At 45.1% G+C, this 18,357-nt stretch overlaps 1 protein-coding gene across 2 annotated transcripts in view; it reads right to left on the reverse strand.

Annotated features, from left to right (window-relative positions):
- Positions 1-1,699: 1,699 nt before the first annotated feature.
- TMEM233 (transmembrane protein 233) overlaps positions 1,700-18,357 on the reverse strand; it is a 64,389-nt gene continuing 47,731 nt past the window's right edge. The window contains exons 3-4 of one of the 2 annotated variants that reach the window (XM_088465353.1): positions 4,104-7,460; positions 1,912-1,996 (exon numbers count right to left, since the gene is read on the reverse strand). In XM_088465353.1, the coding sequence (XP_088321479.1) occupies positions 7,449-7,460 (12 nt within the window). In that variant the 3' untranslated portion in view covers positions 1,912-1,996; positions 4,104-7,448. Of the gene's footprint in view, positions 1,997-4,103; positions 7,461-18,357 lie in introns of both variants that reach the window. The other variant, XM_088465347.1, reaches the window with a different exon arrangement.

Raw genomic sequence — 18,357 nt, forward strand, 5'->3', positions numbered from 1 at the left:
CAGTTACACATAAAATGGAAAGTGTCTGGATGTATTAAGAAATAATTTACATGGTAGTAAAATTGTGAAGGTGAGAAATGTGATCTACATTTTCTATCCTATGTTTCCACAGGATCTTTTGAACCTCACTTCTTTATCTACAAAAACTACCAGCATTCTGAAATGGTAAATAGACATAGAGCATTATTTTCCAAATGGTGCTTTTACAAACAATCTTTTATTTACTTATTTTGTTTAGTGATTTTGCTGCAGGATTTAAAACTTTGAATTATTTTTAAAGGCAATACATGGCTCCATGCTCTAGTTCTTTGAACCTGTCTCATCAAAAGTCAATTTACAGTATGGGGCTGACTCCAACCTTTTCATCAAAGCTACAGACACCTTATCCGTTCCATATACCACTAAAGCTTCCTCTATGACCTCGACTAGTGTCAACTTATGTTGACCTCCATAGAGACTTCTCCGTTCAGCTCTGCTAATGGAGATATATGTGTCTCAACTGAGCTCAAGCCCCTGGGCATCCTAGTCTGCCTCCATCAGGGGACCTAAGTGTTGTTCTTGCCCTGTCTTCTGTGAAATACCATGTCCCAACAGGGATACTTGCAACAATCTCCACTAAGATGACACACATCTGCTCCGTCCATGCTCCAAATAGGACCAGCATTACAAGCTTTCCACATACTCATTGTGCTGTTACATCCCCTGCTCTTGTGGCTGCCAACAATGCAGGACCCAAACATCTCCCTTTGAGCTGCTCCATTCCTGCTCTGGTGATCACAAACTTTCCAGACCTCTGAGAGACTCTGCTCTTAACCTGCTGCAGTGACAGCTAGTCCCCTGTACACGAATAGGACAAAAAAGGGTAATCTGGTCTACCCTCGATCTTTCTTCCTCCCAGCAATCAAACCTCCAGCAACCTATCTTCCGCCAAATTCAGTCAACCCCACATCAATTACCTCATCCAGCTTCTTGTCCATCATGCCATACTACTACCAGCTATTATGCCATAATAGCCCTTACGCTTAGTTTCAGTAGTGCTCCATACTATGTACCTTTATTTTGATGATTGCTTTAAATGTCTCTACACATTTCCCCATCATCTAGTCTATGCCACAAGCTAAACTGACCCACTAGATCTTACTTTCTCTCTTCAACCCCCTCTGGAATGTAAGTTGTCATGGGCAGGGTTTTCTCTATATTATATATTATGTATTTACTCTGTCTGTTTACCTCGTGTGCCCCTTGTCATGTTTGATGATGCTGAAATTTTTCTTAAAGTCATGCGATATGTCCTGTTAATTGCATTGATGCATTTGTTATTCTACTAAGTTATATGTCCCTTGTCATGTCCGATGCTAATTGTGTTCTGCATCCATGTAGGCATTATTCTATTCAATTGTACCCACATACATGTAATTATGCTTACTGTGTTCAAGTAGTACAGAATCTGTGGCACCATCGAAATAAGGAGGATGATTGTGTGGCAGCTTTTCATTTTAATTTGTTATTATATTTTTAAGTAAAATGTACTTCTACTATACTACAAAAAAACTATATCTGTTTTTAATTAGTTTGATTTACTTATTTTTTTTTATGGCATGTTGCACAAAGTTTCTCAGAAGCAAAAGTTTTATTTAAACTAAAAAAAAGAAAAATACAAACAAAAACAAGATAAAAATATAGATGTATTTTGGTCTAGTAACATGGTGCAAAAGGATAGATAATAAAAGTGAAATACACTTTAAAACAATTTTAAATTCAAAAGATCCTAAAGAAATGTACAAATTGACAAAACATTTTGTTGAAAAATGTTGAAAATGTATTTTGTTTTCTATTAAACAACAAAATAATAATGGTCAGCATGGTAGTGCAGTGATTAGCATCACTGTCTCACATCACAGGGGTCATGGGCTTGAATCCAACCAGTACCATATATTTGTGGAGCATGTATGTTCTCCCCATATTTGTATGTGTTTCCTCCAGGCACTCCAGCTTCCTGTCATAATCCAAAAACATATACTGGTAGGTTAATTTTCAATGACAAAATAAATAAATAAAAAAATTAACTCTAGTGTGTGTATGTGTTTCCTTGTGGTAGGAAAGAGAGATGGTGAGATCCGCTGCAGCAGGGACTGATGTGAATCACAAATTATTCTCTGTAATTTGTGTGCGCTATATAGACAACTTGATAAATAATTATCTTAATATATTTTTTTAAATGCACATTACATAAATAGACAATTATATGGTGTAAGCTCCACTGGGACAGGAACTGATGTGAATGACTGAAATATTACCAGTAAGTATGTGTGTGATATATAAATAACTGTTAATAAATAACCTTTAAATAAAACTTCTAAATTCTGTATTTGGACTTTTAAAATGTCAATAACTTAATGAAAAGTGCTTGAAAGGTAATGTCAAATAATAGTCAATGTCGTATTTTAGAATGTACCATTAACACAAACAACCAGTACAATAAAAAACACAGGAGAAATGTATAAAAAAACATAGCTGAAGAATGCATTTGTTTTCATGAATGTTTACCCATTTTCAAAGTACATATTTGTGAATGAGCCTTCATGACAAATTACAGTATATCGGTGTGCATTCTACTAACCTAAAAATTATACTTTCTTTGATGCCTCATTCTTTTATAATTTCTTAGCAAACAATACTTATAAATCTGATCTTGAAGATTACCTTCCATGTAGCCAAAATATATAATTATTTCCCCATTATTTATCCATCTTCAACTTGTATGAGCAGACTGGAAACACAGCTATGTTGCCAATTTAAGTACTTTACAGCAGGAACGTATGGATCAGTTCTGTATTTTTTATGTATTGCTTTACTGTTTGATGTAGGCTATGTTTATAACTTTATTAAGAAAATGAATGATACCAAAAACTAATATTCCAATATTATGAATTATAATAAAAAAATACTTTTGTGATATAACCTAAAAGCCATGTGGATATTTTTTGAGTTTGCTTTTATAACTTTGTTTTGTAGCCACAATGTATTATACATGCTGTACACTACCATATACGTTTAATCTATAATCAACACCAGTGGAGGCTCCAGAGGTGGGGCTGCAGCACAGTTCAAAATTCAAATATGGGAGCCATACCTACTGCCCTTCCAAAAGCTGCCAAACATGTCGACTGGGACTAACTGGCAGTTGGTGTGGCTCCCCTTTTTGAATTTTGGACTGTGCTGCAACCCCACCTCTAGAGCCGCCACTGATCAACACCCAATCTAGCGTCAAGCACATTTGGCATATGGCTTACTCACTGACTGACTGAATCATCAACGCCCAGCCCAAACCCTGGACCTAGAAACATGCGAAGCGGGGAGTATATTAGTTTCATGACTTATGTGCCCACTAAGAACAGATTTTTCAAAATTCGACTCCTGCAGGGGTTAAAAGGGCTAAAATGTTCCCTCACCCTGTTGTTGTTGTTATTATTATTATTATTATCCTTTATTTATATGGCGCCCCAAAGGTTCTGCAGCGCCTTACACAGTACATAAATAAGCACACAAGAAAACAGTTAATAGTAATACAAAACAATGCAGAACAAGGACAAGGTTTATACACATAGCTTAGCTGCATAACACAAGCAGCAGGGCCTCAGCAACCAAATGTTGGGTGCCAATTGGGGACACTATAAGTAGGGATAGGAGAAGCACGTGAGGGACGAAGGCCCTGCTCGTGAGAGCTTACATTCTAAAGGGGAGGGGCAGACAGACGGGTCGACACAGATAGGGTAGATAGTGAGGAAGGAGCATGGAGCAGTGGGTTAGGGTATGTGCTGCGGAATGTGTATAAGATGACCTGATGTTATGTCAAAATTAAGTCCTTCATTCATCTATCTCTGTGACAGAAAATAGATTTTGTTTATGTGTTATTTACTTGAGAGATGTACAGAATAAAGTTGTAGCATTTTCATTTTTGTGTGTTCCATTTTAGCATCTAAATACATCCTTCTAAAACTGCAGCTCCTGCCATCCTAGTACAGTAGTGAATACTTTAGTCCCAGCTGCTGGGAGCTATGCCATGCTCCTGTGAATGGGTGCATTTCACATGCTAGACCTACCCACAAATGGTGCAGCCATGCTGTGGTCCCACAGGATGTTGCTGTATCCGGGCCCAGAATTTCTCTTGGCAGCCCTGTGCACTGTCCTGCTTGACTGTCTCATCGTGGCTGCACACAGTTTATATTCAAATACCAAATGTCATCCCAAGTACTACCAAACATCACTGGCAGTTGGTGTAGCTCCCCTATTTGAATAGTGAGGGAAGAGAATGTGTTACTACAGTGGTGTGAGAGGAAAATGTGTTACTACTCAGGTGAGGGAGGGGAATGTCAAATGTGTTACTACGGGGTGAAGGAAGGGAATGTGATACAATACGGGAGAGGGGGGGAATGTGTTACTAAAGAGGTGAGCGGGGGAAATGTATTACTACAGAGGTGTGAGACGGGAATGTGTTACTCCAGAGGTGAGGGAGGAGAATAAGTTATTACATGTGTGAGTGAGGGTAATGTGTTACTACAGGTGTGAGGGAGAGATTGTATTCCTACACAGGTGAGGGAGGGGAATGTCTTACTATAGCAGTGATGCATTACTATAGAGATCAAGGATTAATGTGTTATTGGAGTTGTCAGCCACCATTAAGCAGACTACGCTGGTGTGTAGGGCGCCAGGCTTCCTGCAGGGTGCAGGTAGAAAACCCTGCCCACCCGCCTTGATTCAGGCATGCACAGAAGTAAGGGGAGAGGAAGGCAGAGTGAGGAGCAGGAGAAATGTGTAGCTCCCAGCTGCAATTAAGTCTGTCCACCCTTGGGTGCGGTGAGATGGAAATGGAAACATTAAATATCTAAGGTCTGCTAGGCTGTAACCATGTACATCAGCTAGTATATATATATATATATATATATATATATATATAGAGCTTATAAGTATGGAAGATTTTTGGGATGATGCTATAATTGTGGGGAAAATACATTTCTTACATAGAGGACTATCAGTGATTCCATTGAAAAACAATGCAGCTAGACAATGAATAGCCATCTTTCGCAACAAATGACTACCAACAAAGAACAATTGGTTGCTTACAATCAGCTACATTATAGTGAGACCTTTTATTTTATGCATTATTTTTAGTTTATCAATTAAAGCCTGTTTTTAACTTGTGATACTTTGCTTATTATTCTATTTTTCTACATATTTATTTATTTATTTATTACACCACTTGATGTCTGTAATCCTGAAAACTTATTTCAAAGTTTAAATTTGTTTATCCAATGACATGAGTTATTTTTGTTATCAATAAAAGCAATAATTTTTACACTATTTATTTCTGGGTCATATTTATGACGGGATGTAGTTAATAGACCGGTGAACATGATGCCGCCGGTTTATATGTAGACTATACATGCCCAACACGGGACTTAAGATAGGCATCGAAATAGCGATGCCTATTTTAATGTCGATGGCAGAAGCCCGACCCCCGTCATCCTGATCGTCAAGAGCCAGGTAAGTATACTACTTAGCCCAGGGATGGGGGGGTTAGGTTTAGGGACCTCCGGGAGATACTTAGGGCTATGCATCCCCCGAGGAAGGTTAGGGTTAGGTCAGGGGATTTAGGGTTAGGCGCCACTAGGGTGATGTTAGGGTTAGCCCCCCCCCCCGAGAGGGATAGGTTTAGTGTGTGGGAAGGGGGTTTATGTTTAGGCATCCCCGGGAGGACTCAGGGTTAGGCGCGTCCCCGGGAGTTTTTAGGTTTAGGCATCACTAAGGAAAGGCTGGGGGGGGAGGAGGGAGGGTTATGGTACTTACCAGCTGTCCTGTTGGGCTGCCATAGTCGGGATTTGACCCGGTGATTAAACAGCCTTCGGTATATCAATCCCATTCCTTTATGACAATGTGCAGCTCAGCCTCACACCAGTAGTTGAGTAAAAAGGTATTGACCTAGATGTCTTCATAAGTTGTGTAAGATCATTGAACAGACATATTTCAATTATAGCTCTCTGTTATAGCATGTAAGGAACTGTCTACTCACAGCTCTTTATGATATGCCCCTCAAAACCATCATTCATGGTTCAAACATCTATTCAATTGCCATAGTAAGTGCAAAAAGAGTATTAAACATCAAATATTCTGTCAAGATATGTTTGTGAATGTAATAGAAGCACTTAGAAAAATCTACTTTTATTTTAGGTTGAGTAGATGGAGAAATGTCAAGCCACTCAAGTAGAGAGATACTTAAAGTGGAGATATTGTGTTGTTTAGTGACACCAAGTCTATTTATTAAACTGTGAGGAGGCTAAAGTCCATTCACCGGAAAATGCTTCTTTCCTCATTTTTGTGTTAACATTGTATTAATGTTATTAGATACAGTAGTAGAAGAAATTACGTTTGTGTATAAAGAACCCACAACAATATTGTTCATAAATAACATTTTGGTCTCTACTTGCTCTACAAATAATATATAACTTGAATGTCACAGACAGAATATAGAATAAACATTTAATTTTCTCAGTACAAATTTACGAAAATCTACAAACCAACAAATATAATAAAAATACAGTATATTTATCAAAATAAATAACAACATTCTGAAAACACATGTACAATGAAAATTTGACAGGTGGCATATTCCTCTGTTTGTAAGCATTGCAGTTGCCTTTATTTATACATAAACTTTTTTTTTCAAAAGAGATTGTTATGTTAGAACAGAAAACTGATTAGCAGTATAAAGTACGCACCAGATAATGGGGGGGAATAAGGGGCAAAAGTCTTATTTTATTGCTGTCAGTTTGTTTACATTTTATGTAGTCTTGTAGTGCAGAGGAGAATTATGATTGATATAGTCATTTATTGGACACATACAGTATATCTGATCTTCCTTATGTTTTTGTTTAAATTATGTGCATGATATGGAATTTTAAATTAAGATTGAGGAGAAGGGTAAGCGCAACATAGATAAATATTGTATAGTCCTTAAAGTCCAGGGAATATTGATGATATTTGGAGAAAATCTATTTAAGTGGCATATTTCCCATGAAGGAGGTAATAAATTATATTTATGTAAATTAATCTCAAATTTGCTTTCCATTGGAGTGTTCTAAGCCTGACTGGGTATGTCAGAATGTGTAACAATAATGAAGAATGTTTTACATAATTAATATAAAGAACTTTTCATATGGATAGTTGATGTACAAAATGAAAACTTTTTCGACTGAAACCACATACAGTATATATACAGTATATATGCGCGAGCACACACATGTTAGATGTACAGAGTTGATTTGGATCCTTCCTAATTGTTTTGAAGTTGAAGACTCTCATATGCTAAAACTTGCCTCTTCCATTTCGCAATTCTGAAGAGCCTGGTTTATATCAAATGCAAATATGATCTTCATGCTCTGATATGGACTTCAAATGGTATACTGGAATAAAATAATAATAATAATAATAAATATAAAACTGAATATTTGAACCACTTCACAATCATATTACTTACTGTAAATGCTGCCATCCATTTGGCATAGTCCGTGACGGGTTTGTTGTTCATAAAATCATTAGACAGTTTGGTTACAAACAGAAATGTGATCTTGTGCTGGAATTGGACGTTAGGAGAGGGTCTGTCAGTGGCTGTTACTAGGTAGACAACTCTCGAAACCATGAAAGATTACAAAATGTATCTTAAAATGTATCTTAAATTTCATACTTTGAAATAGTATGGATATTCTAAGAACTGAGTCATAAACCAGAAAATAAGTAAACCTATATTCTAACTAAACTATGAGCACTGTCAGTTTAAAAAATAAAAATAATAATATATATATTTTTTAAATAATATAATATAATATATATATATTCTTATTGCCCTATCCTCACCCTCTTATTACTTATTTACTACTTTCAGTATCTACCATATGCTGTATACATTGGGGAAAGCTGAATATATAAGGTTCATATTGTTTGATGGCCTTTAACAGGCCCAGTCTGTGCTCCTCAATGTAATTTATCTTGCACATTCCTACGCTGTTACTTACTGACAGCTGACAGCCAGCACAAAACATGGTTTGAGAAAAAATTACAGAAGGGGCAACTTAATCGGGTGGGAAGTAAGGGTGGGGGATGAGGGATGATGGGGTAGAGGGGATGTGACCAATTGTGCAAGGAGGTATGGCCAGAAAAATGACCGTTGTGAATATAGAGCCCTATGCAGTTGCTGTGCTGCAAAGGAGCCAGCCTTGGGCTCCTTCTTGCAGGATACGTAAGCCACCAGGATGCAAACTGATTATTTAGGTCTGGCCACTGTATTACCAGGTTGAGACCAAGTGCAACCATGGAGGTGGCTTATAAGATCTGTGCCGTCGCTAGCATTAGAATTATAATGGTGCCATTTTCAGAGACATCTTTAATTTTAGTGCTGGACAAGTGAGAGGACCAATGTCATATGCAGAAAATGGATGTATTCTTCAGACTACTTTCCCTTTCCTACCTACATTTTCCTTCTGTACACTCTTACCCTCATATCTACCCATTCTTTTCTCTTCTGTTCCTGATTACCCTCCTACAGTATCTACCCATTTGTCTCTCTTCTGTTCAGGGTCGGCTCAAAGGCTATTCGACAAGTGTGGATGAACGGGGACGCCACCCCATTGGGGCACAGTGAAGTCGGCAGTGTCCCCTTTCCAGCCAGAAGTGCATGCCACAGTGGGTAGAGAGCAACACTTCACCTCTCCTTGCTCCCTCTGCATGCAATGCATGAACTGTACAGGGCTCTTGCAGGCTCAGTCATGGTGCAGGCAGTGGGTGACGCAATAACGTGACATCATACAGATGGGCCCAGCTAGTTTGTTGCTCCATACGCCATGTAGCGCGCCCTGCATCTCGCACCACATAGTACGCTTTGAGTTGCGCCTTTCAGTATTAATCGCAATGGAAGGTACCGCGCATGCGTCTGATAACCAATGCATTTTCTGTATCACTGCACGATGATTGGCTGACAGAACCTGTGATTCGGTACAGTATAGTACAGCATTTTCGTCATGGAATCAGGGCTGAAGAAGAATGTGTAAAAAAGTTTTAAATCATTACAGTATAGTATGTGTGTGAGTCCTGTACTTTTTAAAAAAAATATATGCTTTAATATTTTTGTCTCAGGAGCTCAGAGAGGGGTCACACACACAGCTTACAATGTGACGGGATTAATTAATATTCGGGTAACTGCTTTGGTACTGTGTTTACATGTACTAGTATAATATTTAGAAAGGAAGACACATTGTTATTATTATCATTATTATTATGCTTCCCTCACTGCGCCCTCCCTAATGGCACAATGATTCAGTAGATGATTGTGAAATCCTTCTTGGCCTAGTGGTAGAGTGGTGGTTTTACATTGCCAGGGTTCAAATCTCACCAAAGCCCAATATTATTTTGCAATCATTATTACTTTAGATTCATTCCTCTCTATATTTTTTTTTATAAAGTATAGTGGTGAATCCATCCACACTAATTGACTTTCAGATGCACCCACAGGTGTTGGGGTTCAGGGACACAAACGCAACCTCAGTTTTACATAAGACTACATGATTTCCTGCTCAATAATGTTGCAGTAGTGTATTGAAGGTACCAGGGCCGGATTATAGGGAGGGCGACAGGGGCGATCGTCCTGGGGCCCCCACACACTGTTCCGGCCAGCCGCCGGCCCCTTCCCCAAGTTGAACAGGGGGGCAGAGCAATTAAGCTCCGCCCCCTTCTGCTGCTGCTGGCCTGCTGCCTCTGAACTTGGTAAAAAATAATGTTTATATGTGTGTCTGTGTGTCTATATGTATATTTATGTGTGTCATATATACTGAATATATATCTATATCTATAGAGATATATATATGTGTGTGTCTATATATATATATATATTTATAGATATAGATATACACACATCAGGCAGGCAGCCTGATGTGTGTGTGTATATATATATATATATTGTGACACAGTCGGGATAGGGGTCCCTCTCCTGGGTAGATGGACTCCCTTTTTACATACACAGCAGCGGGAGAAACAGGACACAATTCTGGGGTTCTCGTGCAAGCTGGTCGGAGCCAATCTTTACCAGGAGCGGAACTAGCGGCGATGCAGCTGGTGCCTTGCACCGGGGGCGCTGTGGTGCAGGGGCCCATGGCCGCCTGCATCCGACAGCGCTGCCTCCCGCCGACCTGGTTTCCATTAAGTAAATGGTTGGAGCTGGAGCGGGCCAGCTTTGGCCGCTCCGGCTACAATATGACAGACACCCGCCGAGGCCAGGCCCCTTGTTATGACATGGCGCGAGTGACGTCATGACGTCAAGTGTGCCATGTCATAACAAGGGGCTGGGCTGCTGGAGTAAGAGGATCGAGAGGAGCCGCGGATCGAGAGGAGCAGAAGAGGAAGAAGGAAATAAGGTAAGTGGCGGTGGTATGGGGGGGTGAAAGAGGCTGAGACACACGCTGGGGCTTTGGGTTAAAGAGGCTGAGACACAGGCTGTGGCTGGGGGGGGGAAGAGGCTGAGACACACGCTGGGGCTGGGGGGGGGGGAAGAGGCTGAGACACACGCTGGGGCTGGGGGGGGAAAGAGGCTGAGACACATGCTGGGGCTGGGGGGGACGAGGCTGAGACACACACTGGGGCTGGGGGGGAAAGAGGCTGAGACACACGCTGGGGCTGGGGGGGAAAGAGGCTGAGACACATGCTGGGGCTGGGGGGAAAGAGGCTGAGACACACACTGGGGCTGGGGTGGAAAGAGGCTGAGACACACTTGGGCAGGGGGAGGAAAGAGCCTGAGACACACACTGGGGCAGGGGGGGAAAGAGGCTGAGACACACACTGGGGCTGGGGGGGAAAGAGGCTGAGACACGCACTGGGGCAGGGGGGGAAAGGCTGAGACACACGCTGGTGCTGGGGGTAAAGGCTGAGACACATGCTGGGCTTGGGGGGTGGAAAGAGGCTGACAAACACGCTGGGGGGGAAAGAGGCTGACACGCTGGGGCTAGGACACATGCTAGGGTGAAGAACGAGGCAAAGACACGCTGGGGATGGAGGGAGAATGAGGCTGACAAATCGATGAAAATCAATTAAAAAAATCTATAAATATCAATAAAAAAATCGATAAAACAGCTAAAAATCATGCAATTTGAACCTGTTTACATGCAATCCAAAACCCAGTTCCGAGCTTACTGCAGAACTGAACCGGGACTTGGTTCGACTCGGAACCCCAAAGTGAGTCAGAACCAGGAGCGGAACTAGCAGCGGTGTAGCCGGTGCCTTGCACAGGGGGCGCTGTGGTGCAGGGGCCCATGGCCGCCCTGCATCCGACAGCGCCGACTCCCTCCGACCTGGTTCCCATTAAGTAAATGGTTGGAGCCGGAGCGGGCCCGCTTTGGCCGCTCAGGCTCCAATATGACAGACATGCGCCGCGCCCCGGTCCCTTGTTATGACACGGCGCGAGTGACGTCATGACGTCACGTGCACCATGTCATAACAAGGGGCCGGGCTGCTGGAGCAAGAGGATCGAATCGAGAGGAGCCGCAGATCGAGAGGAGCAGAAGAGGAAGAAGGAAATAAGGTAAGGTATGGGGGGGTGAAAGAGGCTGAGACACACGCTGGGGCTTTGGGTTAAAGAGGCTGAGACACAGGCTGTGGCTGGGGGGGGGAAGAGGCTGAGACACACGCTGGGGCTGGGGGGGGGAAGAGGCTGAGACACACGCTGGGGCTGGGGGGGGAAAGAGGCTGAGACGCACACTGGGGCAGGGGGTAAAGAGGCTGAGATACATGCTGGGGCTGGGGTGGAAAGAGGCTGAGACACACGCTGGGGCTGGGGGGGTAAGAGGCTGAGACACGCTGGGGCTGGGAGGAAAAGATGCTGAAACACACGTTGGTGCTGGGGGGGAAAGACTGAGCCACACACACTGGAGCTAGGGAGGAAAGAGGCTGAGACACGCTGGGGCTGGGGGGGAAAGAGGCTGAGACACACACTGGGGCAGGGGGGAAAGAGGCTGAGACACACGCTGGGGCTGGGGGGAAAGGCTGAGACATGCTGGGGAGAATGAGGCTGAGACACACGCTGGGGCTGGGGGGGAAAGAGGCTGAGACACAGGCTGGGGCTGGAGGGGGAAAGAGGCTGAGACACACGCTGGGGCTGGGCGAAAAGAGGCTGAGACACATGCTGGGGCTGGTGGGGAAAGAGGCTGAGACACATGCTAGGGCTGGGGGGGAAAGAGGCTGAGACACACGCTGGGGGGAAGGAGGCTGACATGCTGGAGCTGGGACACATGCTGGGGCAAGAACGAGGCAGAGACACGCTGGGGATGGATGGAGAATGAGGCTGACACGCTGGGGGGGGACAAATGCTGGGGCTGGGGGGGACGAGGCTGACATTCTGGGGCTGGTGGGGAGAATGAGGCTGACACTCTGGGGCTGGGACACATGCTGTGGCTGGGGGAGAGTGAGGCTGACACACTGGGGCTGGACAGACTGGATTTACTGACTGGGGGCAGTGAGGGGTGGTGAAAAAACAAGGCTGGGCAGCAGGACAGACACTGGATATAATTACTGGAGGAGAGTGAGGGGTGGCGAAAAAATGTTGGGGTGCCAGGAATGGGTGGGGGGGGCAAAGCATATTCTTGCACCTTGGCCCACCACTCTCTAGTTCCGCCACTGGTCCGAACTAGGGCTTGATTTGACTCGGAACCCCTAAGTTCGGGTGTTTCGAATTTCAGAGAAAAAACAAACTGCACGTCTCTAATTTTAACGTAGACTGAGCACAGTAAGGGAGTGTTCACGCAATTGCAAACACATGTTATATATATAGTTAAGTGCGTGGTCATGAAGGTGGTAACCAGCAATAGCAAACCACATATAATTGGCAGTTTGCAAATGCACCACTGATGAATATTGGTGCTTTCTTTTTGCTTGGCCATATAGTATGATTTTATATGTGTCTTTATATCATATGCGAGACAGGGGGCCTGATTCAGAAGTGGACGCAGTAGTGCAGTGGCTGCGACTTTTGTATGGTAAACCGCAGCCAATGGGAATGTAGAAAGGGCCTAATGCTAATATTATTTATTTGCAACTAGTTTTTCATATCTTCCTGCTTTTCCTTATTAAAATTCTCTCTGCAGCAATATCTTATCTTTGTCTAGATCTGTTTGAGGCCGAGTGAATTAAGTTACGCTGTAAAGTTAAATCGCAAGTTTTAATTCTGGTTGGGATGTAGCTGTATTCTCTTGCAGGCCTGTCATCATTTGCTGTGTGGAGGTTCTCAGCTCCATGTCAACTGTTCGTGGTTGTAGCAGGGCAAAAATCCACCCTGTGCTGGTCCTGCCACCAAACATGTGACATTATAACAAGGGGGAGGAGGTGAAGAATCTGAGTATGGGTATCCTAAGGATGCTTTGGGCAACTCTGGAGCGGCGCTCTAGACTGCATGTAGTTGTTTTAGGCATCCTAAATGCCTAATTCCTGTGCCACGGGTCAGCGACATTGCCAGCCCATAGGCCCTGCACTCTGTGCAGTGGCACTGCTCATCCACTCCTAATTATGGCCCTGCCACTGGCTGCTCCTGGTTTGCAAATGGGACTTCTTGAAAATTTGAGCTGCATTGGATTGTGTATTTTTGTGCTGTGACATTAAAGAGAATAGGGAGAGGAAGATGAGGAGGAGATAGATGTTGCGACCATTTTGGGGCGTTTCATCCTGTGACTTTGAGCTATACTTGCCAACTCTCCCTCATTGTCAGGGAGACTCCCTGAAATAGTAGTAATCTCCCTGACTCCCTGAAGAGCCTATCAATCTCCCTGATTGCACCTTACACCCATTATGAAGCTGTTATAATAAAAAAACCCAGATATATACATTCAAATGGGATCATTAGTATAATTTCTCTACATTGGTTATAAGGCACAATGATCCCTATGGCTACATGCATTTTCTGAAAAGTATCAGTGTGTTTTTATCAATAATTAGATCTTACTAACTGCGTTGGGGCTCGTTTACATTTGGATGAAAGTCAATCTAATGACACGCCTCTCAGATGTAGCAGTACACGCCCACTTTACCACCGCACTCATAGGTGCTGCTTTCACAATCTCCCTGTAATGCTTTTTCAAAAGTAGGCAAGTATGCTTTGAGCCTATAAGCAAGGACTATGGCTACGGTGTCTCAATTCCCATGGCCATTCTGCGGGACCATAGACTCATTTATGAATGCAACAATCAAATGATCTGCGAACAAATGCTGGATTTTTGTACACAGATGCTGCAACATTTTACACAGATTCTTGGATTTGCAAAGCCGCAATGGCTCTGCCATCAGGCCCGGAATCGGTTTGAAATACCGCTGGCCGCATGGCCGGTGGTTCGATTCCCGGCAGCGCCTGGCCGACAAAAGCAGAGTTCCAGGCAGCGGAAGCCCGACATCGCTGGAAATCCAGATCGTTGCTAAGGTAAGTATAAACTAACCTAACCTAACCCCCTGACCCTAACCCTCATTAGGTTATAAACTAACCCTAACCTCCCCCCCAAGTGCCTAACCCTAATCCCCCCTCTAAGTGCCTAACCCTAAACCTCCCTCACCCTAGCCTAAACCTAAGTCCCCCGGGGGGGTGCCTAACTCTAAGTCCCCCCCGGGTGCCCTAAACTTAACCCTCCCCCCCAGCGGCTGTCTGCTCGCGGCGCCCGGCATCAGGGAAATGACAGGCGTCTAAATATAGACGGCCGGTCATTTATCCCATGCCGGGATAAATCAGTCGGGAAGCCAGCTGTCGGGATTCTAGCAGCCGGCTTCCCGATTGTATACCTCAGGCCCTATATATAGTGCAGTGTCAGAGCCGGCCCTAGGCATAGGCATTATAAGCAAATGCCTAGGGGCGACTCAGCATGCTAGGGGCATTCCATCAAGCACGGCTGAGCTCTGCGTGCGGTTGCCTCTTCTGCCTGTCTGTCACAGTTCTTCCCCCCAGCCCGTCACCGGCACCTGCCACTAGCCGCTGCTCCCAGTCCCACGGACTCCCACCTACCCAGACCCCGCTGGCACAGTCAGCTACCCATTCCCCCAGCATGCTGCCGCGATCGGAACTCTCCAATCGGGCAGCGCAGACGATGGTCAGGCGGCCGGTCATGTGACCGACATCCGCATCCACCCGGCCCCTTAGTCAGAATGAGCTTCTGCATAGAAGCTCATTCTGACAGTAGTACAGGTCGGAGGAGCTAAGATGGCCGCGGGAGGGCATGCTGCACATGCCCAGCCACTGCCACACCTCCCATGGGCCTTTGCGGAGCAGAGCCGTGAGTAACAACTCATTTCTCCGGCTCCACCTCCGCCTCCATCTTGTCCCAGCCACAGCCAGCCAGCCATTATAAAATAACGCGGGTCGCAGGCTGCTGTGCAGGTAAGAAGACTCAGGGTGGGGTCCAATTCAATAAGTAGAAAACACAAATAATATAAAGCACAGCTATATATATTGTGATAGGATCACTGGTAAAGTGGTCTGTGGCAGGTACATTTGTCCCAGATTCCTGTCTTATGTGTTTTAAACCCCCAGGAGAAAGTCTGCAGTGTAGCAGGCTTGAGTCTCGGCTTTTTGAAAAGCCGGTTTGGGACCTGGGGGTTGTGGGTGAGAGGAGAGGGAGGGCTCCACCCACGGCCACTCCAGGTATTGGGCCTTGCAGCCTGGTAACAGGCTTGTTAGGGTTTCCACCTGAGAGTGGCCAATATAAGCCTAGTGTGTTTAGGGCTGAGTGTCTCACCTGGGAGAGCAGGCAGGGAGTTTGCTCAGAGACACTTGGAAAACCTATCTATGAGTGTTGTGCTGTGCCTTTGTTGCTGGTGAGGGCATTAGGCCCTGCCAGGTTCTGGTAGTGAGGGAACCACTTGTGAAGTTAGTGCCCCGACAGGGCTAGGATTTATGTTTATGTTTTCTTTATGTTATTTCTGACATTGTACAATAAAGACTGGCGCCGACCAGCTTGTACTCGCATCCAGACTGGTGTGCTGCTTCCCTGCTGCTGTGTGTGTGTAAGAAAGGAGTCCTTCTCCCCAGGAGAGGGACCCTAACCCGCCCGACTGAAGGTCACATATGGTGGAGAATGCGGGCATTCACACACACTGAAGTTGCAGCAAGAGGAAAACTTTCCGTTTAAAAATTAAAGGGACAGACACCCAATTTGTGAGTGTGGAAATAATGCTGTGTCCTGGGAGTCCCATAGAGGAGGTGTCAGCCAATGCTCAGAGAGCCAAGGTTCAGCTTCCAACCTACACCCCAGGACAAAATGGAGGACATTATTAAGGCCTTGCTCCAAGCTACAGCAGTTCAGCACGAGACAAACAAACTACAGCAGGAATCTATCAGGCAACAACAGGTCGCCATTGAGGAAACCCGCCAGGCCTTAGCGGAAAACAGCCAGGCCATAAAAGAGGTGGTACAGCACCTGGTCGCCCGGCCCAGAGATGTTACTACTGGTCCTCCCACTACCACTCACTCCATACGAGCCAGTCACTTCCTCCAAAAGATGACTTCGGGCGATGATGTGGAGGCCTATCTCACCGCATTTGAAAGAACGGCCGAAAGGGAGAGTTGGCCCCAGGAGCAGTGGGCAAGTCTGGTGGCACCTTTTCTGTCTGGGGAGCCACAAAAGGCATATTACGACTTATGCCTGGCTGATGCCAAGGACTATAAAAACTAAAACAGGAGATCCTAACTCGCTTGGGAGTCACCACCTTTGTTCGTGCCCAACGGGTCCACCGCTGGGAGTTCCATATGTACAAGCCTCCACGTTCACAGATGCATGACCTCGTCCATCTGTCCCCAAAATGGCTACAGCCCGAGACGCTGACGGGACCACAGATCGTGGAAAGGGTCGTGATGGACCGGTACCTGCGATCGTTACCTGCGACTCTGCGCAAGTGGGTGAGCCATGCAGACCCTTAGTCCACAGACCAGTTGGTCGAGCTGGTGGAGAGGTACGTGGCGGCTGAGGAGCTGATGAGTATGCCCCACCGAGCCCCGATGGCGCACCGGCAAACTCCCACAGACACTGGTAAGACTGTTCCAGGGGAGAAGGGTGCTGGGCGGTGGAATGGACCTAAGACTGAGGGTGTAGAACCTGGAGACAGGCCTGCCAGGCCGGGAAGGTTCTTGCCCCATAAACGACTAGACATTAATATGACTCAGTGTTTCCGATGTGGTGGCTTCGGCCATATTGCCGCTAATTGTGCACTTACAACTGAACCTATGCAATGTGATACTGCTCATGTCTACCGCAGGGGGTCTTTCTTTGCACAGACAGCCTGTACGGCTGACCGGCAGGCTGAGACTGATAAGCACATGTGTGTACTCACTGTAGATGGCAACCGAGTAGAGGCACTGTTAGACTCTGGTAGCTTGGTGACACTTATGAAAGCTGAGCTGGTGAACCCCTTGAGGCATAAGGGGAAAACTGTTGGTGGGACCTGCATACATGGGGATACTCGATATTATGTTACTGCCGAGGTGAACATCGAGACACCATGTGGTTCTGCTATAGTTTCTGTGGGTTTGGTGCATGGTCTGATGTACGATGCAATATTGGGGAGAGACTTTGCTCACTTCTGGAAGTTGTGGGAAAGCCGTTTTGTTCCAGAAGTGAACAACCCCGATCCATTTGAGAAGGTTGTCGATGTAGTGGAGGAGGGAGTTTCTTCTGAGTTAGAGTTATTCCCTTTTTCTACTAAGATTGGCGATCTAGAGAATGCGGAGCGTGACGGTGGCCCGCCAACTGATGTGCCTCCCATTGAGGTGGGAAGTGTTGTTGGGCCAGTTGATCGTCTGCCTGATTTAGAGGTCAGAAGAGAGGTCTTTGCCGTGGAGCAGTTGAATGACCCTACTTTGGTAAAAGCCAGGGAGAATGTAAAAGTAGTTGATGGTAAACCCGTAGACCCTGGTAGTCCTTTGTCCTATCCCCACATGGCAATGTGTCAGGATTTGTTATATCAGGTGACTAAGAAGGGGGAAGATATTGTGGAACAACTAATAGTTCCCAAAGCCTACAGAAGAACAGTGTTGGATCTGGCCCATGGTCATATAACGGCAGGCCATCTAAGGGTAGAGAAAACCACTGAGCGAATAATGCAGAGGTTTTTCTGGCCCAGGCTTCATAAGGAGGTATCTGACTTTTGCGCATCCTGTCCTGAGTGTCAGTACCATGCTCCCAGGCCACATTTTAAGGGTCCACTAGTTCCATTGCCTATTATAGAGGTGCCGTTTGAAAGAATAGCGATGGATTTGGTTGGACCCTTAAAGAAGTCTGCCAGGGGACACCAGTA

This window comes from Taudactylus pleione, unplaced genomic scaffold, assembly GCF_031769625.1.
Source record: "Taudactylus pleione unplaced genomic scaffold, aTauple2 ptg000062l, whole genome shotgun sequence".
Classification (NCBI taxonomy): domain Eukaryota; kingdom Metazoa; phylum Chordata; class Amphibia; order Anura; family Myobatrachidae; genus Taudactylus; species Taudactylus pleione.